We start from the raw sequence: 23,696 nt of genomic DNA, 5'->3' as shown, positions 1-23,696 counted from the left end.
CCTTGAAATGGCTACAATGGGGATTTGCTTTATGAAATCGTAACGGGCACTGTTGCTCTGTCATTTCTTGCAAGTCGTTATATTCACATCTTAAGCCCGAATCTCGGGAATCTCGGGAATCTCCAGATCGGTAAGCCCGATCTGGATGGGAAAGCCGGTTCTTCGAGTAAACCGTCGACTGCTCAGAAACTCAAAAAGTTCATCTGTAAAAGAAGGAAAATCGAAAAATCTTCACAAGCTCCGTTAGCATCAGGTACTCATGTTTTTCATAGGAAGAATTTTTCCGAATCATTGCTTGGCTAAGGATCGTATATTCATATGTAGGTGTTGAATTTTCATCGTCTGGAACATCTTCATCGTCGGCATCATCCGACAACGAAGGGGCTCATGGAACAGACCTTACCGCAGTTTGTGGTATGAGCAAAATTATGCCAAAGCCATTTTTCAAGCCAAGGTTGAGCGCTAGAATTGATGATCACTCGATTGAGTGGTACACCTTAGGCAATGAGATCGTTTTAGACATTAAGCTTTGCGGTTACAGATGTACAGAATACTATAGTAATCATGTGAGATTCCGAGGGCACTATTTACATGAATTACTTAATTTTTTGAACGAAATACCGAAAATTTATGAAACCCAACTTCCTACACAAACTGCTCCGCTCAAATATTAAAAACTTTGTAAAGGCTTAGAATAATTAGTTAATATTTGTAAATGCAGATCTTATGGACCACCTTTTTCCAGATCATTTGCTAAATGGTTGTATCGTGTTTAATAAGGGGTTCGGAGGAAAGTCTTACTTGCAATGTACGACAATCGGTGAAGAAATTACCATCACCATTGGCGGAAATTCGCTTTTTGAGTTCATTTCAATGAACAGAAGTCAGTTTGGCGAGTTTTTGAAAGTGTTGAATGAAATGAAAATCGAGTGTCACAATCTCTTCGATTTGGACGGACCTTTAGACTTAACTACTAGGCAATAGGATTTTAGTTAAATATGAATAAAATGTTTCCTGCACACACAAAAATTGTTCAATCTTATTTATTTCTAGGTGATAACGACGGGAAACCTGACGGTATCACTAACGAATTATTTTCTTTTGAACCTGTTATTTTGTGCTTTGCCAATTCTTTTGCACATCAATACTTAGTATAACTACCTGCTTTATTGACAAAAGAAGAAAATCGACTTTTCATTTGTTCCGTGCTTATTGACAACAATGATTGGCATTGAAACGCATGCAGCAATGATTCCTTGTTTTCGTTCGGAAACTGTTGAATACTGTCGCCGGTTAACATAAACTAGATGCAATAACTATCCCCGAATATTTTCAATCGGATTTAGATCCAATAATCCCAATGGCTAAGGCAGAATGTCGATATTATTGTCTTGTAACCATTTCATTGACCACCGAGGTGCATAATATAGGGTATTATCTTGTTAAGAAAGCCGCTTTCACTTCCGAATTTTGGTTTCCGAGAAAGTAAATGCTCTCCTGAATTGTTTTGATAACCGTATGAGGTCAACGGAGTCGGAACAAACACGATTTCGGACCACATCCCTTGACCGATGAACCCCCAGATCATGACACAATCTCCCCGCCTTTGTTTGTGGGTAAGGTTAAGTTGTCTTTCCCAAAATCACGAAAACAATACTTTTTCCTATCAGGACCATCAAATGTAAATCGTTTTCGGCGCTAAATACGGTGCTCCTTGACATAGAGGTCCACGTCGTTCGGTATTTTGCCCTTTGCAATCGACCATTTTTGTGTTTCTGGGAGAACCAACGCTTCATCTTCATTTTCCTGTTTCGGACGGTGGGAAAAGCACACCCGACTTTATTTATCGTTGGTCATTTAAAAATAAGCTTGTTAACCGCTTTAACTTGTTTTGCCGTCACGATGGAGCTGCCTGAGGGACTTTGAATGATGAATTTTTTGTCTTACATCATTTGAGCTTTGCTTTCTCGCATCTTTGTTCCATCAGAAGTGGTTCCATTGGGGTTGGACGTTGTTACGGAGTGACCCCTGACCATTTGGTGCTTAAAAATTCTTTAAATACTCCACCGATCTGAAGGTAGAGCTTCTAACCTGCCCCTCTGTAAGATGGCTAGGAATTTATGCCCCACCATGGCGTATCTGTCGAAGAAAAAAATTAATTTACATCGACTATTGACCAAAATGTCATAAACATACTGATCAAATAATTTCTTACCCAGATTCAAATTATTCTGGCCGAGTTTAATAAAAAACAATCGATATTTTGGGACCTGTCCTTGTTTTATGAGCCACCTGAATTTCATGTTTTTGTGGATTCCCAAGTTGTCTGATTATGAAGAAAGGTGAAAATTTGCGACAAAACTACTAGGCCCCGTAGTACTTAATGGCGAAAGAAATATATAGCTATTTTGAAAGCCCGTTGAGAAATGGGGGGAATACGTTAGGTGTCCTTGTTTTATGAGTCGCAGTGTAGTTGTTTAGTTCGGTTGGTCTCTGAGATTGAGACCAAACCTACACTTTAGTTAGTAGTTAGCTATTAGTTAGTTATTAGTTAAATATTCAGCCAGAGAGCCAAACGGTCCCCTATAAAAGGACAAGCTCCAGCCCAACTTGGGATCATTCGGTTTGCAACCGTGACCGTTGCAACAACAACAACCTCCATGCAACCGAGACGGTTGCATACCTAAGATGTGTATGATCACTAACACTCCCATTTCCTTGAGCATGAGATTTGCTCCCGTGACGCCTGGGACGGGCAGATTGGTTTCCTTATATTTTGAAACTAACATTATGATTATTTCGGATAGTTTGTAAGCAATATGAATGATGCTTAATTATAAATAAAACTTTATATTTTCATTATTTAACAAAACTCCCACTGGTTATCCTTCATTTCTTTTTCGTAAGGTTGTTTCCAAGCAAAACCCCCTACAAAGTGACCAGCAGGATCTATCTACTTCCTGGGCCTACGGAACAAAGCTGAACTTGTGAGACAAGTGAAAATGAATTTTCATGAAAATGGCAATGTATAATGTGGAACCATTCACCAAAAAAATTGAAACTTGCATTATTTTTCTTTAGTTTTTATTATCCATAAAATACATAGGTAAATACTGAGAAACTACACTTAATTATATCAAGTTGTAAAGTTTATATCATCATTCAGAAAGCACTTTCAATTGGTCAGCAACAAATATTTAGCTCAGATCGTGACCATCCACAAACATCGATTCATTAATATTCATTAATCAATTCATTAATCAATCCTTATTCATTAATCAATACTAATTTGTTAATTGAGATATATCGGTTATTAATTAAGCGTAAAATTTCCTAACAAGCAGGAGCTTGGACATCTAATGCTAAACAATCGACTCTGGAAATCTTTCCGGTTTTGTTCTTTGGAAGGGAAGGAATCACGTAGAGACCGCCCCTCAATTTCTTGTACGGCGCAACCTGGTTATCCACAAATGTTCGGATAACATCTGGAGCCTCGTTCTGTGAATCTTGTTTGAGGACAACGAATGCTCGTGGAATTCTGTCCCCACCGTCGGGGTCAACCACGCCCACAACTACGGCCTCCTCAACTGAGGGATGGTGAAGGATAATTTCCTCAATTTCCGCTGGAGAAATCTGCATCAAAATAACAATAATTTTATTAGTCTTTGTCTCTCATAATCGCAAAAATTGAATTTATTTCAGTATTTGCTTACATGGCAGTTGAAGTACTTGAAGGTTTCCTTAATTCTGTCCACCACGTAGACAAAGCCGTTCTCGTCATAATATCCCAAGTCCCCCGTTCTCATCCAACCATTTTGGAAGAGGCTGTTGGTTTCGGCAGATCCCTTCCAGTATCCTGAGCACATGATGGGACTCGCAATCGCGATTTCTCCTTGTTGCTTGGGTCCCAGTCCGCGACCGTTGTCGAGGTCCAAAATTTTCATGGAGGTGTTTGGGTACAGTTTTCCACAAGAAAGTGCAGGCACGTTGGGCATGAGTTTGTACCCTTGTGATAGACCTGAGAGGTCGATTGTGGTCGTGAGCGCGGCGCATTCGGTCATCCCGTATCCGTTGAAGACACATTTGACAGAGGGAAGAGTCATCATGTCGTTGTAGAACTTTTCAGTCAGTACCATTCCTCCAGTGATAATGACCTCGAGTGAGGATCGGTCATACTTCTTGGCTTCGGGGTCAGTGGCGAGCAGAACCAGGAAGGTCGCGAATCCGAAAGCGAGGACTGGTTTGTATTGGTCGACAGCCTTGAAAATATTCTCTTTGGTGATGTCGTGCATGAGGACGGACCACACCCCAGCTTTGAGGTTTCGAATGGGAAACAGCATTCCCAGGACGTGGGTGCATCTGAGGACAAGAATGGCTGGAGCCTCATTGTATGGAATGTTGGAAGTGCCGATGGTGAAAGCCAGGACTTGAAGATTCGTGTAGACGGCACCCTTCGATTTTCCAGTAGTACCGGAAGTGCAGAGGATGAGAAGCGGATCGTCCAAATCTGCTTCTTCGCTAAGGTTTGGGCATTCTGTCAAATGAGAAATTCTAAAATTAATAGCTATTCACAACCAGAATATTATGTAAATTGATGCATGCTAAATACTTACCGGCACCATCATCTTCGAAAATTTCGCTAATATTTGTACAATCGTCAACGTCTCCAATGACCATGATTTCCACTGCCCATGGGACTTGAGCAATGGCCTGCTTCACTTGCGGTACTGAACCAGCGTCGCAAAGGACCCATTTCACATTCGACTCTTCAATCCTTGTGAGGATTGTGTCTTGTGTGTCCTCTGGATACGAGGAGTACATGATCCCTCCACATCGCCACACTCCCAACGTGAAGACGAACACTTTGGTCACGTCCGTGGTCATGTAGAGGCAAACGTCTCCCTTTTTCATCCCCCTCTTGAACATGGCACTGCCGACTGAACGGGACATTGGCTCCGCGTCAGAAAAGTTGAGCGTCTCTCCAGTGATTGTGTTTGTCTGTTGATTGAAATATTTCAAATTAATCTCTCAAAAATAATTTTGAATGTTTTTGTGCGTGTGAAATCAAATCTTAATTAACTTACCAGCCATTTGGTTCTTCCCAATTTTACGTTTTCTTTTGCAGCGTTGAGTAAAAATTCGCAAGCACTCAACGTTTCCAAATCTGGGATTGGAATTCTGGGATATGTGCTTTCGAGCACTGCGTCCTCTGCGAATACGGTCTGTTCTGGAGTTTGGGCAACCATTTTGATGGATAGCGTTTGAAAATGTAGTTAGTTTTTCAGTTTGGATAATTTGCTTACTCGCTTGAAACCAATACCTGAACTAAATTTGGAACACTAGGTGGTCAAGTATTTATAGGGCATCACTTGTACGTGTAGCAAGCCACATTGACCATGACTTTCGATAACCCAACAACCCTGGGAAAGTCCGTCGGGGATGCCCCGATCAAAATCACGGAATAAATCTGTGCTCGATTTGATCACAGGTAAATCCCAATTATTCATTATATGAAAAGCTCGATACGATAATGCTTACATAAAATAATTCGCCCCAAGTTACATCATTTATGGCAAAATCCAAAAGTCCGGTGCGAGGCCATCAATGTTAATAATGTAATTAAGTTGTCATTAAATTGGTTCAAGTGCCAGTCAGACTCATGTTCTTTGTAATTGAAGGTTTTTCCATAATTATGACCACGAAACTATTTCTGACCTAGCACTTGATGTCACTCCTCCCATGCAAATCAAATACGAAATATAGGTACTCACTCACCTGCAGAAGCGTATTGCATGCAACAACTTGTACGCATACAATGTTATACATATAATATTGTTCTGATTACGGTATTACATGCAATTGTCAAATAAATAATTGAGGTCCACTTTAATCGATTAGGTATCAATTGCTTGCAAAGTGTCAATCAAAATGATGGATGGGAATTCCGGCAAGGATTCGTCATGATTTTCAATTGCTGGATATTTTCAGCACCAAGTTTTGCACACCATGCTCAATTACTTGAACCTCGATGGTTACACAACAAACTTGACAATATTGTTAAATAATTGCATCGGTAATTGTTGTGAGTATGAAATAGTATATAAGATGTCTTAATAAGCAATTAGGCAACGTCATTTCAAACTGGGCATTAGTGAAGGCTGTTTCGTGAGAATCCTTGTATGTATTTTGTATAAAATACTTTAACTGCTGTTACTTATATAGGTATCTAACTTTTAACCCCATAATTCACATCAATTTATTTCCTCCTATTTTTATAACATCTCAATTCCACAATAGTTATGCATTAATTATTAATCAGTAGGTTAGGAAGAGTTTAAGAAGAGCTTAAATAAAAAAATAACTTATTTTGTATTTTTCATATATACTTAAAGGCCATAATGGAAGATAAATCTCAAAAACAATTAACCTGTACTAACTTTCGGTAATCATTTAAAACTATAATTATTACTATTCCATTTCTTTTCCCATATGTACACACATTGATAAGATAACGAAGAACACTAAAATATAAAAATATAAAAACGGGGAAACTTAAGCGATTTAAAACGAAACATAAAAATATCAGTTCCTTTCAGTTCTTGCATTTAAAGAACAATTAAATAATAATACTTTGTTCATCTGGTCTTGATTAACAATGACTTTTACGAAGTTATCTCATTTCCTTGCGCTTATTTGTGCCCTTATCCATCTCGCAGTTGTCGCGACCTTGTGGTAGATTCCGGGCTGGCGATCAACCGCACAACCAAATCCTGCCGAGGTAATCCCTGCCAGAGTCCATCTTCCCTCGTTCATCACGATTAGCGGACCTATGCACACGCAATCGTTTATAATCATGCTAGATTGATTTACTGTGTTTTAGTTTGTGCTCCATTACCTCCAGAATCGCCCTGATCAGAGCAAAAAGAAAGAATATTTTTAATTATCTAATTATATTTATGTACAACTTATGCTATGTTACCAAGCAAGCGTCCATGAGACCATTCCTGTGCCCGGCGCAAAACATCTCGTCGTGAAGTTCGACTCGGATATGTTTTTGATGGTGCCAGCGACGACACTCGTCTGAAAAGTTTGAATAGTTTCCACCATTAAGTCACAGTTGAACAAATATGCAAATGGTTCTCACTCACCATTCGGGATGACAGGAACTAAGACCTTCTGCAACACGTTGGTCCCCGTTTTACCTACAATTTTGTTTTCAAAATGTAAGACGTTAAAAATATGTGATACACTTAAGACATGACGAAATATATAACATGGATTTAACAAGATACGAATCAAATATTTATGAGTAACATTTCAGCTATTCATTCATGTCTCATCAAGTTCAAGATATTACCATAAGAAGTCGTGGTTTTTCCCCACCCTAAAATACAACTCGTTAGAAGCAACCGTTCCTCTGGCCAAAATTGGTTTATAAGTTTCTACCTGAGACAATCCCCACGGTCATGGTAGTCGGGAACGTTGGGTCATCTGGGGGCAAACAAATGGGTAAAATGTTGGCCTTGTACCGGACAGGACGATGCAATCTGAGGAGAGCAACGTCGAATCTGAAAAAAATATAATAAACTCTTGTTCGCACTCTGTGGGAGGAATTATTTAAAAAATGCTTTTCGAACCGATCCGGTTGTGTCAGCATGTATTTGAATCGTGGGTGAATAATTCTCTCCACAACGGCGAAGCTTTCTTCTGGCAGGGGTTCCATCCACCTCCCAGTATTTTTTGTGTCATGCTCTCCCAGGTAAATTGTAATGTCGGACAACTTACTCCGGTGAACACAATGCGCTGAAATGGTACAAATTATTACCGGAATTTGTTATGATTTCGGGAATAGTTGTTTTATTACCGGCTGTAGCTACGTAATAATGATTCACAAGTACTCCCCCACATTGGAATCCGCTAATTCGGATATGAGCTTGCCATGGGAGTTCGCCGAATGAAGCAGTTTGTCCTCCAATGATTCTGTAGCATTTACATATGCAATTAATTTTAGCAAGTAGAACTTTCGCAACCCATGACCTACCGTTTTTGGGCAACCATTTTTTGAACGCCACACTCTAATTGAACCATAGGATTTTGATTAAGTTTTATATTATCTCTGGTCTTTAAGCCATTCATGATCGTACTCACCGACTTCATAGTCATTGACGGAAATGTCATTGCTTTCAATTGGTTCAGCGCGTCTGTGATCTTGTCGCGTGGAGATAAATGAAGTAGTAGAAGCTGCCCTGTAAATATCCGTAAATTCAAAGTCTTGTATGTGAAAACAATTTTCCAACCAACTTACGTGCTTTGACACCCCGTTCTGGTCAACCAGCACAAAATTGCAAGCGTGCATCCTGTCCCGGAACAATTTATTCCGGAAGGAAAGACGCGTGGAAATAGTCGAGGAAGAAAATGGGAAGATGTGCTATCTTGTCGTGCTGAAAGTTAGGAAAACCATTTTAAACCTCAAACATCCACATTTCACATTGACGCTAAACTTGTTGGTTTTGAAAAAAATAAGCCATGTCGCAAATTACACGTGACATGAAGATTCATATCAGCGACTAACCATTTCTATGAGGTCCACCAACAATCCAGGAGTGAGACAGACTAAAAACTCCCACGAGGAAGAGGAAGGAAGTGCTCCTCATCATATAACAGTTCCCTGGCTAAAAAGGGTTTACGAAGATCACTAATTTCTAATCTATGTAATTCCACACACGCACACACACTCTGCTTAATCCCTCGTTCACTCCATGCTTCAGTATTTTATTGTATTCAGCACTATTTCAGTTCACACTTTTACAACCTCCACATCTCCAGCAAAGCAAACTGTAACCAGAACTTTCTCTCCAGCAGTAGATCTCAATTCCAGAAAATCTTTCCCCAAGTGAGATTGAAATTGAATTGATTCATAGTGAGTGACTTTATTTCCGGTGGTAGCTCACGAGCGAATTTCCATTCTCAGTAATAAACTGTCAACTGTAAAAAAAGAGCACAATTTTCCAAAATCACTTTCATTTTCAATTTCCACTAATAAATTTCACTATCACCACAACGAACTGAACCAACCACTGCACTGCTGCACTTACTGTCTCATCTCACTTTGACAGACGTCTTTTTTGGTTCATTTCTTCAGTGACTGAGTGAGTGAGATGCACTGACGACTAGTCAAGTATGAAGTGCAAAGTGAGACTTGGCAGAGGTCTTCTTACCCGTGGTGAGTGAGTGACAATGGGCTAATCAACACTTGCACGCCATACATATTGCACAAAGAACAAAACAAATGACAATTTCTTCAAGTCACTTACTTTGCTCATGTTTTTCTCTTCTATGATTATATTATCTCGCCATTATTGTTATGCAGTCTCCTACTGACTAACTGGCAGCCGCAGTTTAATTCTGTACGTTTGTAGCAGTGGTATAGCCGTAATAAGTAAGGTACCTGTTCGTTAGTTAGTTGAATCTGTCTCAGTCAGTGATAGCAATGGCCACCACTTACTTAACCAAACCATCAACCCCAAAGTAAGCGATCTCTGTTGTTATTTCACATTGGACTGCATTGTGGAAAATAAGGAAAACTTTGGGGAGCACAATGAGATAAAAAAGCATCATTACACTTTCCAATTCCTTGTATGCATGCATTTATACGGCTAAAAACGAATGGATGGATGTGAATTGGATGCGTAATAATAATGGTTTTGACGATGCTTCTTGAGTTCACTGTCACTTTTATGTAGCGAGTTCTTTAAACCAAGAAGGAGATACCGTTTACAGCAACGTGGCTGTGGTAAATTTGCTTAAAATTTACAATAACTTATGTGTCATTGCCATTGCCATTCATTATTTGGCTTAATTACAGTTGTTTAACAAGTAATTATTACCTTAGTCCAGCCTAATGTCAATTTATTTTGTAAGAAATCGTCCTGCTTGATTTGTTACATTTTGCATTATCTTATACTGAACCCTTCAAGAAAGTCTGGTTGTGTGTGTACCCACCAACCAACCAACCACGATAAGAAATAAGTCTTTTCTACATTTTAGGCAAAAAAAAGTATTTGCGAGTAACAACAAATGCACAGCAACTTGATTTACACGTTTTGTTGCTCATCAGCTTTCGATTTCATTTAACAAACATCATCATACGTGCTTTGTAATGCTGTGGCGCGGCACACGGTGAGCAAATACTTGTGTCGAACGGGTTTATTTACCATCAATTTTATCAGAGTTCATCATTATATTTATAAGTTTTGTAAGATCCCCAAATGCATAAGGAGCCACATGATTTTAGCTGTCGTGATTACAGTTCGAAATTTTGGATAAGTATAAAAATTAGCCGTATTGTCTTCTCGCAGGGCAACAAAGTTGCATAGGAGAAGATTATCCAATTTTTTGTAGATCCATTATAAATATTGTAGATATTACCTATTACACTACCCATCATCATCAAACCATTGATGAAACGCTGCCAAAATTTCTAATCGTTAACATCATCCCAAGCTAGGCGATAGGCTAGACGATAAACCAGTTCAGAAGCTGGTTGGTTACAAATGGATAGAAAATAATAATGGCAATATTGTCAAAACTTAATATCGTGCATGTTCCTTTATAATATCTCCTAAGTTAATTATGATAATATACAATTATTTCAAAGTGTTAACAGAAAGCTCTCACTGTTTTCCAATGTGTCAAACTTACTTTTCATGCACAATTTTTTTGAGTAAATATGTATATAATTGCCCATTTCTATTAGTGGTTAATGTCTAGGGTTAGTAATCTATGCAAAAGTAAGTGTTGCATCAAATTATAAAATAAAGTTTTCAAATTTCTTGATTTTATATTTTATGTACTCGGATTTTTGCAAATTTCTTAAATCGCAAGTATAATTACTTTGTTTTATTGCTATATCAAAACTAAGTCGAGTAAATGAACTCAAGTAGCGAAATGACCTACCCTGAGGCTAGCGTCCATTATTTCAAGCATATGCGTGCATGCATGTATGCAGTACCTTCTTGCTTCTTATTAGCGTTGCAATTACATGCATTTCTTGTTGTAAATTGTGGTACAGATATGAGAGGAGGACCAAGTATGTACTGTGCATATGAGCAATTTTATACTTTGATCTGTGCAAAACTTTCTTTTATCTCTCTCTCGCCCCCCATTTATTACATGATCGTATCTCGCCTGGAGTGCAGGCACACATACAAAAATAAAAATATGCCTTTTAATCTGCATGCTTTGCTTGTCTCCTTTCGTAAATCTTTAAATGGTTAAACCCAGACTTAATCTCTGCTGATGATCGTCTAGCCCCTCACGTAATTTAATAATTTGAGCTCCTCGCACGCTGCATTACATCAGCAAACACATACATAATTTCCTTTTCTACCATTATGTAAATTGGCAAAAGCTGCCAAAAATAGTTTTATATGTGTGTACAATACACTTAGCGGGGACGATAGGAAAAGGAAAGTTGTATAATGTAATGAAACCTTGCGCAATAAAATTAGAAGCAAATAATATTTTTTTCTAGATTTTTGGGCATGAAATTTCTTCTTAAATTTTTCAAGTTAAAATAACGATTTTTTAAAAATTAATAATAACAAGGAAATACGTAATAGTACATTTTGCTTTCATTTTCATCTCGTTCATGGCAAAAAAATCTCAAGTTCAAATCTCAAGTGCAATAATAATGGTTTAGCAAAAGTATGATATGCAATAAAACACGCTGACCAAGTGCCTTCTTCTTCTACCTTCCTCCCATAATTTCTATTCAATTTCGATCTTCTTTTGAAGCAGTCAAGCCCAAAATGCATTTCCGTTATTAAGTAGCTTCAGCTACTTTATGTGAAGACTTTGTCCGTCTGTCCGTCTGTCCGTCTGTCCGTCTGTCAGCAGGATAACGGGGGAACGGATCGAGATAATCGAAATCGGTTTTCGCCATTATACATATGACCCTAGGGGGAGGATCCTATCAACTTTTGGGGGCAACCGGACCACCCCCCTTGGCGCCAGGGGGTGTGGTCGGGGCAAAATGAGATTTATAGTGCAATTTGATCTATGGATGAAATAGAGTGAAATGAAGTGATCCCGAGTTGTGCCACACCCCCTCCGCGCCAGGGGGTGTGGTCGGGGCAAAATGAGATTTAAAAAAATTGAATCTATAGGTGAAATGGAGTGAAATTGAGTGTTTTCGCGATGTCATGGGAGTGGTTGGGGTGAAGTAGTCTGAAGCTACTTCCGTATGCGCGTTTGCGACGGTTTATTTATTTTAGAAGGTAATCATACGGTGCACTATTGCTGCACAGCCCACAAACTTGAAAAACTGGATTCAATTTTTAATAAGAGTTCATAAATTTGTTCAAGGCCTAATGAGAATGAGATTTACGTTGGTGGATGACAAATGATTACATGTAGATTGACGATATTAATACGGCCATCGACATGTACATCTACTGATAGATAATCAGTCGTCCTCAACCAGTAGGAAAACCACCGGATTAAAAATATTATTTAAACATAATTAGAAATGAAGGAAGGCGTGCTAAAGTTAATTTAATTTGGAATGATTAAACTTTCCCTGTCAAAAAAGCTGCTGCTAAAAAATAAGACGCGATGACAGACATTGTAAACCATCTGACACCTCTGACGAAAGAGTATTTATTTGCACTGCTTCGAAAAATAAATAGATTTTGTCAAATCTAAAATAAATCACTTTATTATTTTTGGAGACGAAAAAGTTGAAAGTAAAGTGGAAAGTGGCGCTGTTACCTAAACAAATTATGTAATGACAAGGATGGAGAGGTTTAAGGTAAGAAATGATACGATCTACACGTTTATCTACCATAAACATAATATGAGTGTTACATGAGCATTCTTATAGCTTACACTTTTTTATCGCGTTGTTCGTCTTATTTTATGAAATGATAGCAAGTTTGTGACAGACAGACTGCAAAATTCTAACTAAAATACATTTCAACGCATGACATTATCAACGTATCAAATTTAGCCCATATCGTACATGTGTATATGACTCATATGATATAAATAAGCCGTTTTCACTTAAGGAGCAGTTACATAGATCTTATCTTGCGGTTATCAAAGTCTAAACCGCAAACCGTGTGACAAGCTGATAAAATGTTGCAGATCATTTATCTCATTTCCGTTTCGAAAAAATACATACAATAGTTTATTAAGATTCAGCAACTGACTGGAAAAATGGAGAAACTTACAAAACACGTTCATCAAATATATATGTGCAGTTGGGGGTAATATATATTCCTCTGAATGCCTTAATAAGTGAGTAACAATGACAAGAAGAGTGATCTTGATGATGACGATGATGAAAATGCGTATCGAAATGTTTATCAGTGCGTGTAATCACGAATCAAAAGTAGAAATACATACAAACCAACGCTAAATGACATTGAATCGAATCGAATGAATATTTAATTTCAAAACGTCTTCTATTTTTTCTTTTCAAAAATTAAAATGTTAGCATAGCTTTCTCATTTCGTTTGGAATGCATGATCTCACCCGTTAAAAAATATCTGCTGCATTGCAACGTGCCGAATTTACATTCAGTCGTGCACAGTTTTTAGAAAGAATGCATTTTTTACACTAAAAAAGTTCCACTCCAACTTGACGACTGTCAAAATATTGTAATCAATATTGGATGGAACTGTCATGTTAAGTGATTTAATAACTGGCGACAGTAGGGGTTGACGACCAGCAGGTCCCACAATAGTGGAAACATGCAAGAAACCATATTTACATACTTTGGTAAATATATATTCGATGAAATTGTGAGAAAGTGAAATAATTTTGAATTTCAACTTTTTTCCTAAAAAAGAAACTCGTGTCCGTATCACAATATCATAATCATCATATTCCAATAAATTGTCATAATAAAATAGTGTGAAAAAACATGACTCAATAAACATGAATAATTAGTAATTTGAATACTAAATGACTCGAAACGAAACGACTCTTGGCTTTGAAAGGTGTAATCACACGAGGTGTGTGTAGCCTGATAAGACCAGTTATCTCTCCTGTCACCAATTTATTATTATTAATTAGCACTATTGGCAGCCAATGTGCATTAATTTATATTCTGAAGGAGTAACAGTGTACGGAGAACTTGTTTCAGCTATTTTTAAAAATTTTGGTGAGCATGAAATTACATAGTTAATAATCCGGAATCTCACAAAAAAGGTGCATTCGCTTGCCTGATTAATTCATGAGATCCAGTTTCATTACATTGTTGAACGTGGTATGCGCAAAGAATTTTAAGTCATTTTCATGCAAAAGATGCGGCTTCTTTTTTTTCGTCACATGAGGAATATTAAATTTCGTGAAGAAACTTAATATGCGCCGCAATTTAGACGCATGCAAATAATCTTATAAGCACTGCGGCGAATTTTCCTTTTGAAGTGAGCTATTACTCATGAAATTACAGGATGGAATACAAATTATTGCAAAGTAATTCTAAGAGTACTTAAGTTGGAAATAAATTTTCCTCTTGCATTTTATAATTTTCTAGAAATACTCTTTTTAAAAGTAAAGCGATCCCTTTAATTGACTAAAATAAATAAAAATATTTAAATCGGGTTCTCAAATGACGTCTGAGAGGAGAGATACGAATCTAGAAAATAAGCAAGCAATTTACTATTGTCTTTCAATTTGCAACTACAGAGTTAACAAGCCACTCACTAACTTCAGTAAAGAATGGTTAAAGAATTGATTTTTGGAAATTTAAATCGTGTTTTGTAACAAGTGCAAGTAATTCATGTCCTCAGTCAGTTTATGACGATGAAATAAAAAGACGATAAATTCCACTTCGAATGTACCAAACAACCCCTCGAGCAGATATCCCTCCTAATGCACTACGATTGTACATACGTACATATTTAAGTATGTATTTTAGTTGTCGTAGATCTAGCATCAGTTTAGTAAATTAGGGTCGTAGAAAGTGAGAGGAAGCCCCAGCAGCAGCCGGTTTCACCTCAGAAGACAAGAGCTCATACGTACGTAAATGTACACTTGAAGCCCTCACTGATTTAAATATTCTTTGTCGTGTCATGCAATTCGTGATCTAAAACGGTTACGGTGTTCGTAGTAAACGAATAATAATGCACTTTTTGACTTCAGAATTGCATTTGTTTCACGGTGCGCTAATTAATGGACGAAGAATGGATTGATGATGATAAAATATTGCAATTATGCGACTACTGTTTGTTTGAGGTTTGAGACAAATTTGAGATGACGTTCACAATCTTGCCTGTCAATAGTATTCATCATTCATTAGGAAGTAATGATTGACTTTGTGGTGCACCTCGAAATTAAATTTCATCGCATTACGTATTGCGGTAGTTGTCATTAGGATTTGTTGCGTCGCATTTATTGACAAGGTTGAAAACACCATGAATGATTTTCTCTCTAGGTTTTATATAACAGAAAACTTTCAGATTCATTTTCATCAGTTGAAAAATTATGCAGTAAAGCGTTTATGCATGAAAAGAATTAAAAATTCAAGTTAAAAATGTCCTCTAATGCCGATGTAATTGATCAATTAATAGAATTACATGTGTTACAAATACCCATAAATTAAATTAATATCGCATATATATATGCGATATTTATTTTATTTTATTTTATTTTACTATATATATATAGTAAAATAAAATACAATTTTAGTAAATTTAAAATAAAATTTAAATAAAATAAATTTAAAATAAAATAAAATTTCAATATATAATAAACACTGCATCAAGATGCAAACACAGTTAGCTTTTGTGTCACTTGTTGCAAACAAACCACATTAAAAACTTGGGGATACAAATACTTACGGATTCTGTGTATGAAAAAGATCGTTTGATTGTCTTCCAATCCAGAATTTTCAGGTGTTTTCCCCACGTGTTATTTTTTTTTACTTTGAGAACCTTTATTCGACCACCATATATGATCAACAGCACGTGTCAACTTGCTTGTCATACATAAACGTCAAATGCATTCGTGGCTTGACAAATTTTTATGAACAATTTAGCGCATGTGATGTCTTGTAAGGTAAAAAATCAGACAATAATATTCTCCTCCTGAGAAAGTTATAGTTTACTTTGTCTCGTTTACCAAACCGAGAAACTTTTACAAAGTGTCTCGAGGTTTTATCCGTCAGAAAATGAAATCCAATTAGTATTTTCTATTGTTGACACAAAGATGAGAGGAACTGATTCAATCACACGCAAACAGCACAACACCAATGTTCACAACTTGCGTCCATACCGGTATAAAAACTTGGATTTATGACAACGACAGCTATTTTTTTAACAAACTCATCCCAACAGAACAAAAGTAAGAGTGATCCAATGGCGATAGTAAACCCAATTGTAAATAGTGGATAAATGGTATCAAAAGCAACAATTACATTTTTATGTAGCATTAAAGGCTGTGTGTGTGCATGTGCTTCTTCTCTTCTTTCACACAGCTTCCGTTCTCACCATCAAGATTTCAAATTGTTGGTAAGACAAAAGTTTGCGAGCAACAATCTGCATGCATATGCTTAGTGTGTGCGTATATTACACTGCAGTGCAGTGGATATGAAACAAAGTCAAGTTCAGGATTTTCATGAAACGATTGTGTGATTTCAACTAATAAAATAAACCGTCTCAAACGAACGTAAAAAACTAGTGTCATACAGTAAAATGACATGACAATTATTGACATTTGGCCTCGTCCTTACGGTCATGAGTTGGTCAGAGGTCAAAAATATTGACGGCGTTGATTTCGTGGTGAAATTTAAAATTAAATCAAACATGAAAATTATGCTTAAGCATAATTTTGGACCACGCCCCCTGGAGCTTTTGGGGGTGGTCCTATTGACCCCATTATCGAACTCGATCCAGAATTAAAAATTAGAAGCACAATGGCGAAAACGGAGTTTGATTATGTTGAGACATTTTGCAGATATCCAGCCTATGGACGGACAGACAAAACGATCACAATAAACGGCTGACACCACTAAATAAGATGAAAATGCACTGTCAGCAGCGGATGATAACATGCATATGTGCAAAATGAATGAATTGCGATGTACTACGTCTGCTAAAAAAGTCCACATTCAAACATGTGCTATGCCATCCCATTGGATTTTTATATTGTATTTGATACAATGCCAAGTCAAGTCACTGAACGAACTTGACCTTTAATTTTGGTTGGGGAGATGTGTACCACTACCGGTTGCATGCATGTAGTAAATTTTAACGTAGTAGTGGAAGAAGATATTACTCATTATTGGGGAGTAAATTCACGTAGAAAATTTAAGAGAAATTTATGTGGTTGTAGTATTGCAGATTACGAAATGTGAATTGTGGGATAACGAATTACGCCAAGAAATAATTAGTTTTGTAATCATCAAGTGCATTATTTGAAATCTAACAAGACTTTTATGATGATGATAAGCATGATTTCTCTCAGATGATGTTGAGGTGGCAGGTTGATTAATTGATTGACAAGCATATAGATAATAAAATATCAAATCAAGAAGGATTGTAAATAGTTTATTTTGTTAAATATAAATAGTAAAATAATTAATGAGTCTTCAACTAATTTAGCTAATCCACAAAAATGAATGCCATCACACCCACCATCATGACGCTCAACAGGGTGAGAAGCCCTCCCTTCTTCAAGGTCAATAAGGTTGACATGACCCCATTGCAACCATCCGCGTCCGAACAGAGGCAAACTTCCAGCTGGGCGTTGGTCACGTCGACAGGTTTCTTTGCATTTGCGAGTGGCCCGTCCCTTAACTGCTTCCAGAAATTGGGACGTGGAGATTCGCACATATTGTTGAAATTGTTGGGGTCGGAATATCGCGAACTTTCCTTCTTCCCTTGCTCCTTGCCGTAACATCCCCGGATCATGATGTCAACTCCGGTTTCCGTTTTTATAATAGTTTTGAGACAGCCAAGTTTAAACTGGGTTTCGGGCGTCATTTGCTTAACAGTGATGATTTCCTCTATTTAAATATTTAGATTTTGTAAATATGTACATTCACATGTTCCAGATACATGAATTAATTTCTTACTCTCGTTTAAAGCATCGCCATCATTGTTGCAGGGACGATACGTAGCCTTGGTGGTGGTTAGGTGGACGACATCCTTGCACTTTAAATCCTTCAGCACACCCCCGACAAACATGCAAGTGTGACATTGTAGTCCTAACATTAAGAAACAAGTTTAAAAAAAAGTCCGTCTGGAAATATGCGTCATTTTCCACAATATTCTTACTACTTACCACGCACTGGTGTAAAGCACGCCACAACAAGTAATAGCACCCCAAAACTAAAAGTGGTACGCACTACCTGGAAATTTTGAGACATTTGTCTCACCAAGCAGAAATCCAGCGTACTTTAGCAGTGATCCTATTTATTAAAGGAATATGTAGGAAGTCAAGACCTCTCGAAGTACGCGTGTCGTACTATTATTTATAATAATCCTTGAAAAAGTGGGGTTTTAGTTCATTTCACTAATTGAAATGTTTGTCGGTGAGAGCGGAAGGAGACGCATACATGCAGAGAGGAGCAACAGATAGAAAATGACTATTAACAAATTCCTGGAGACCGGACGGCCAAGCTTATTTCGTTCCCTCCGGCTTTCTCTCTTGCTTTCTCTGCCAAACTTTCCACATTACTCACACTCATGCACTCGTCAAGAACAGGACCACCACCACTTTTCCTCAGGGATCTTAACTAAACAAACACACACGTACATATGCAGATTGTGACGACCAAGTCAAAATGGGAGGAAACATTCAGACATCTAGTCCATGATTTGAATCTGTGGAGTTGAATCTGCTTTGTTTAGTTATTTGCATGTGTTCTGCATGTGGGTGGCTGGCTATATCTGACAAATACTGAACAAAAACAGATCCCCCCATTAGAAATATTTCGTGAATGATGGGCAAACATTTCGGGATGGTCTCATCTCATACCGGGCTGGAAATGAGGAGATGTGTACGTATCACCGTCGCATATTCCGTTGGGTAAGTCAAACTTTTGTTAACAAGGAGAAATCGACTTCTTTTCAAAGCATATGTAGGCTTTTTGCTAAACAAACTTGTTGGATGTCGAAAAGTAGTCCGTGATGTGTAAACATCTCGGGAGTATATTATTCTCATGAAAAAATGAAAATTTTCTTAAGCCACCAAGGATTTCATATTGATATGTTATCCAACTTTGATCCATTTCTAGTGGAAAAAGTTGTAAGGAAAGGAGAATTTCAAAAGAAAGAAGGCAGCCATATCCGGAGTAGAAGGGTATCATTAAGAAGTCTGGCTTATTAGAAGAAATACCAATTTCCGAGAATCGAGGAATTGGAAAGAGCTTTGAAATCTCTTTGAACTTGTATCGTCGTCTTGCGTAATAATAGCTACAGAGGAAGGAACGTGAGACTGTGCTCAGTTTCGCGAGTCCAATTCTTGACTTGTCAGCTAAAGCAGTTTCATGACATTTTCACTCAACAGAGTGAAAGTATGAGTATCATGTAAAATATTGTGGTACAATAAAAAGAAAATCAATAAAAGTATGCATGTATATTCATTTCGCAACTTTTTTTTGCAACTTTTTTTTTATGTAGAAAAAATTGTTTGCATCTCTTGTTCATAATTTATATTATGAGAATGCAAAATATGCCCCAACTGGACGAAATAAAATGAAGGTGACATGACATAATGCTCAACTCGAGATTCATGCGAATTCGTTAGGACGAAGATGAACGAAATTCAATTGTGAGAAACCTTTTAAAACTCGAGACTGATTTTTTTCTCCGTCTGCCGGGTAAGAAGACAAGGTGCTTTTCGGGTTTTCTATTTATACTCGCATTGCACTCGAATGCTCGTTCTCAAATTGAAGAGTGCTCAAACTACTTCGGTATCTATCTCGAAATTTTGAAATTGTAATTGTAAAGACGTCAACTTTGATTGTGTAAATATGTACGTGTACATAGTATAAGTTTGATTTTCTCATCGCACTTTATTTCATGTCATATTAAAAATTTATGTATTGGAACATGTTTACTTATTACATAGGATTAAATTCATATTTTGTAAGGTTTTCGCAGAAAATGAAGAAAGTTTGTTTAAATAATTAGCTACTACATTTTGAGTTAACCCAAATTCAAGGTTCATTTCTATGTTGAATGCGTGGCCAAGTCATTGAATCATAAAACAAGTGCGCTTATGGTATATGCGATGAGCATTAACGAAAGGTCTAATTCGCTAAATAATACGTTAGGCAAATGTTTAACTAGGATTGAATTAATTTGCCTTCTCGGACTATAACATAATTTTGCGGCCTTCGACTGAAATCTGTACAGCTCGTTGAGTCTTGGATTGCTTCTTCTTTTCGATAAAATTTCTCACGTGTTTGTCCAATCGATTTGCTTGCTTCTTGTTTTGCTGTTAAAAAACATTAGAAATATATAACGTTGGCAATTTGGCATTGAAAGAAAAAAATGTGTTTATGTTTATGAAATGCATTATGAAATGTTGTTTACAAACCTTTGACATTTCCACTTCACTATTCCATTTAGGACGAACTACATAGTCCTTGGTTGAAGGTAGTGGAACACGAGCTGTAAAGAAAACAGATTGATTTAAAATTTTAAAAAATGAGATGATTAAACTTTTGTATTTTAACCAACCTCTAGGAACCCATCCTTCTTCACCAGGTCTTTTTGGCCTATAAAAAATTAAAATTAATAATGGTTCGAAAAAGTGATACTAATCATAATGTCCTTACTTCTTCTCGCCATCTGCGCTTCCGCCCATTTCATCTCCCAGTCCTCTGCGAGAAGTAGAACCTTCAGTTTCGCCTCGACGAGTAGACGGCATTTGTTCCAAATCTCTTTGTTCTCTCTCCTCTTTTGATAAAGCTGTAAATGATAATAAGTGGTTAATGATATAGTTTAATAGGATATTTGGTAAATTTGTATCTGATCAGAAAATCATTTTATTTGAAATAAGGGTGTGATTCATTCATTTAAGTATGACGGCATTAAAATAAATAAAATCTAACCTTTAAAATCAGTCGACAGTTTGAAAATAGGACGAGCCCATTGATTAATAAGACGTCCTGCAATTCTCTTGTTATCTTTAGTTTCCTTTGGATGTTTATACAAGTACATGACAGCTTTTCCAATTCCAGACTGCTTGAGAAGACCTTGGTCAATAGTTGGGAACTAGAATCATAGCCAGAAAAATCATGCATTAGTAGGAACAACCAATTAAACACTTCAGAAAATTGTCAGATTAAATATTTAAAAATAAATTTACCTCAACCAATAATTTCAACATTGACTCACGAATTCGAAGAGCAGGAAGGCTCCTATCAGGCATCGGAGCCAACCAATCTGTCAAAATGGTGAGTACATTATGTTCCAAAAAGGCCATTTGTAGATCATGTTTCTTCAGCTGGGATAAGACGCTGGTAAGCATGCTCGTCTTTCTAATCGCAGGCTTTCCTTCGCGATTTGAATCACGATCATCCTATAATTAACGATATTTCGTTTCATTATTAAAATATTTTCAGATTTTAATTAATTTCATTATTATCATTTTAAACTTTTTAGACTATTTCCTCACTAGCGACAAATAAAAATTAATAGTCACCTCTGCAGCATTCCTCATTTCACCAAGCAATTGAGCAATCAAGTCATCATTGTCGTTGATAATGTCAATATCTCGTCGCTTTCGTCGCCGAGACATTTCTGCTTTTCGCTTTGCCATCATATTATCGAAATCATACTCTAAAGTTTCGTTACGATTGCGATTGCTATCCTCCGGACCTGAGTCGTCAGAATCTGAAACGTCAGGAAGTAATTTCTTTGCTTCCGGGTCTTCAACACCTTCTTCCTTGTTCGCATCAGCTTCGGCGGATTCTTCAACTTTTTTCGAGGCCCCTAACGCATAAAAAGTAGAATGTTAACTAAAGTTGTAGTGTTATTAGATAACATGTGGTTATATTGTATACCTTCTGTAGACGATGTGGAAGATGCGGATCCAGACCGACGCCTCTTAATGACTTGGCGACTGCCACGGCTTCCCCTACTTCCCCTTGAATCGTTGGAAGAAGATCTTGATCTTGACCGGGAGCGTGACTTGGATCTGGATGCAGATCTCGAACGTGCCCTCTTTTTATCGCCAATACCTATATACATACATGACCGACATCATAATAAATTATAAATACAAATACATCATGGTTCCTCAATAACTACAGATGTAAAAATTGCATTACATACCTTCAGCAGACGAAGAGGAAGAAGCCGACACGACACGACGTCGCTTTTTAATAGGTCGATCACTCTTCCTAGAATCATTCGAAGAAGACCTGGATCTGGATCTGGATCGCGAACGTGATTTTGATCTGGATTCAGACCTTGACCGTCCCCTCTTTTTCTCACCAACTGTGTGGCAAATGGAAATCATTAACAATTATTAATAATTATTATTCATTAACATTGTAAGTTAAATGAGGCCTTTACTCGTAGCAATATTTATAAATGATAAGTGAACGAATTATACCTTCAGCAGAAGATGTGGAAGATGCGGAGCCAGACCGACGCCGCTTCTTGACTGGGCGACTAATATGGCTTCCGCTTCCCCTCGACTCATTCGAAGAAGACCTCGATCTTGACCGGGATCGTGACTTGGATCTGGAGCCAGATCTTGATCGTCCCCTTTCTTTATCACCAAGATCTGTATTATCGGTCGACCCCACTAACTCTTCTTCATCTGCTTGGCCAACCTCAACGACAGCTTGGGTAGGTCCAAATTCATCCTCCTCAACCTCATCCCCACCGGTAGCTTGAGTCTGTCCAAATTCTTCGTCATCATCACCTTGAGGTTGGCCACCAACTGCTTGAGTAGGTCCAAACTCATCAACTTCGTCAACTACTTGACCTCCACCGACCGCTTGAGTTGGCCCAAATTCTTCTATTCCCTCTTCGTCATCAACCTCACCCCTACCGACAGCCTGGGTTGGCCCAAATTCTTCAATTTCATTTTCGTCCTCATCTCTGCCGTGACTAACCTCACCAACAGCTTGGGTCTGTCCAAATTCATCGTCTTCCTCGTCAACTTGAGGTGCAACCTTTTCAATGACGGCCTGAGTAGGTCCAAATTCTTCACTTTCTTCCTCATCGTCATTAACTTGTCCCCCACCAATTGCCTGTGTCGGTCCAAAATCGACTTCCTCCTCATCCCCACTGTCAACTTTATCATTATCGTCGTCAACAGTCTCAGTCGACACCACTAAATCTTCTTCCTCTCCATCTCTATCAACAAGAACCCCACCCCCTCCGACTGCTTGGGTAGGTCCAAATTCGTCTACTTCCTCATCTGAACCACGAATATCACTAACAAGCTGAGTGGCAGGAAAGTCTTCCATCTTTCCTTCCCTTCTCAGAAAAGTACTAACTTTGGGGGGGACTGATAATATTTCTCGGTGTTCACAGGAATTATATTATTTTTCAAAAAACTAAAATTTTGGATAAAAATATTTCTTTACGCTCGTCGTTCATTGTGTGTCGGAAAGTTTACGCGAACCAAATAAAATTCTTGTTGGGTTTGAGCTTTAGAGCTACGAGTGAGTTTGGCCTCGGGGTGAGCGTGGATTTTGGCCAAAAATAGTTGCTTTACAA

General features: G+C 37.7%; 4 protein-coding genes across 5 annotated transcripts; all 4 read right to left on the bottom strand.

The window, feature by feature from the left end:
• Positions 1 to 3,055: 3,055 nt before the first annotated feature.
• Positions 3,056 to 5,400, bottom strand: LOC110858455 (4-coumarate--CoA ligase 1). The gene is made up of 4 exons (XM_022107244.2): positions 5,085 to 5,400; positions 4,614 to 4,998; positions 3,714 to 4,534; positions 3,056 to 3,633 (listed from the first exon to the last, which is right to left on the bottom strand). The coding sequence occupies exons 1-4, from the start codon at positions 5,244 to 5,246 to the stop codon at positions 3,334 to 3,336; spliced, it is 1,668 nt and encodes a 555-aa protein (XP_021962936.1). The 5' UTR covers positions 5,247 to 5,400; the 3' UTR covers positions 3,056 to 3,333.
• Positions 5,401 to 6,219: 819 nt separating this feature from the next.
• Positions 6,220 to 16,334, bottom strand: LOC110858418 (serine protease 27). Of its 2 annotated transcripts, XM_022107194.2 has the most exons (13): positions 15,849 to 16,334; positions 8,573 to 8,985; positions 8,306 to 8,441; positions 8,149 to 8,246; positions 8,042 to 8,075; positions 7,865 to 7,980; positions 7,638 to 7,803; positions 7,447 to 7,568; positions 7,358 to 7,384; positions 7,149 to 7,202; positions 6,980 to 7,080; positions 6,896 to 6,908; positions 6,220 to 6,827 (listed from the first exon to the last, which is right to left on the bottom strand). In XM_022107194.2, exons 2-13 carry the CDS (start codon positions 8,655 to 8,657, stop codon positions 6,676 to 6,678), a joined length of 1,104 nt encoding a protein of 367 aa, XP_021962886.1. In that variant the 5' UTR covers positions 8,658 to 8,985; positions 15,849 to 16,334; the 3' UTR covers positions 6,220 to 6,675. The 2 variants fall into 2 exon arrangements, with proteins under 2 accessions (XP_021962886.1, XP_035714614.1); XM_035858721.1 differs by lacking the exon at positions 15,849 to 16,334 and having other exon boundaries at positions 8,573 to 9,271.
• Positions 16,335 to 17,519: 1,185 nt separating this feature from the next.
• LOC110858577 lies at positions 17,520 to 18,819 on the bottom strand. Its single transcript, XM_022107394.2, has 3 exons — positions 18,292 to 18,819; positions 18,083 to 18,214; positions 17,520 to 18,013 (listed from the first exon to the last, which is right to left on the bottom strand). Exons 1-3 carry the CDS (start codon positions 18,374 to 18,376, stop codon positions 17,610 to 17,612), a joined length of 621 nt encoding a protein of 206 aa, XP_021963086.1. The 5' UTR covers positions 18,377 to 18,819; the 3' UTR covers positions 17,520 to 17,609.
• A 1,183-nt stretch (positions 18,820 to 20,002) lies between these two features.
• LOC110858500 (IWS1-like protein) lies at positions 20,003 to 23,620 on the bottom strand. Its single transcript, XM_022107309.2, has 10 exons — positions 22,579 to 23,620; positions 22,296 to 22,460; positions 22,025 to 22,201; positions 21,664 to 21,953; positions 21,328 to 21,540; positions 21,071 to 21,233; positions 20,795 to 20,927; positions 20,697 to 20,734; positions 20,554 to 20,627; positions 20,003 to 20,451 (listed from the first exon to the last, which is right to left on the bottom strand). The coding sequence occupies exons 1-10, from the start codon at positions 23,441 to 23,443 to the stop codon at positions 20,329 to 20,331; spliced, it is 2,241 nt and encodes a 746-aa protein (XP_021963001.1). The 5' UTR covers positions 23,444 to 23,620; the 3' UTR covers positions 20,003 to 20,328.
• Between the last annotated feature and the right edge of the window lie 76 nt (positions 23,621 to 23,696).

The sequence above is a fragment of the Folsomia candida genome, unplaced genomic scaffold (assembly GCF_002217175.1).
Source record: "Folsomia candida strain VU population unplaced genomic scaffold, ASM221717v1 Fcan01_Sc021, whole genome shotgun sequence".
In the NCBI taxonomy this organism is placed as follows: Eukaryota; Metazoa; Arthropoda; class Collembola; order Entomobryomorpha; family Isotomidae; genus Folsomia; species Folsomia candida.
Note: the sequence above shows the minus strand (reverse complement) of the source record. Positions and strands in the feature narration are given on the sequence as shown.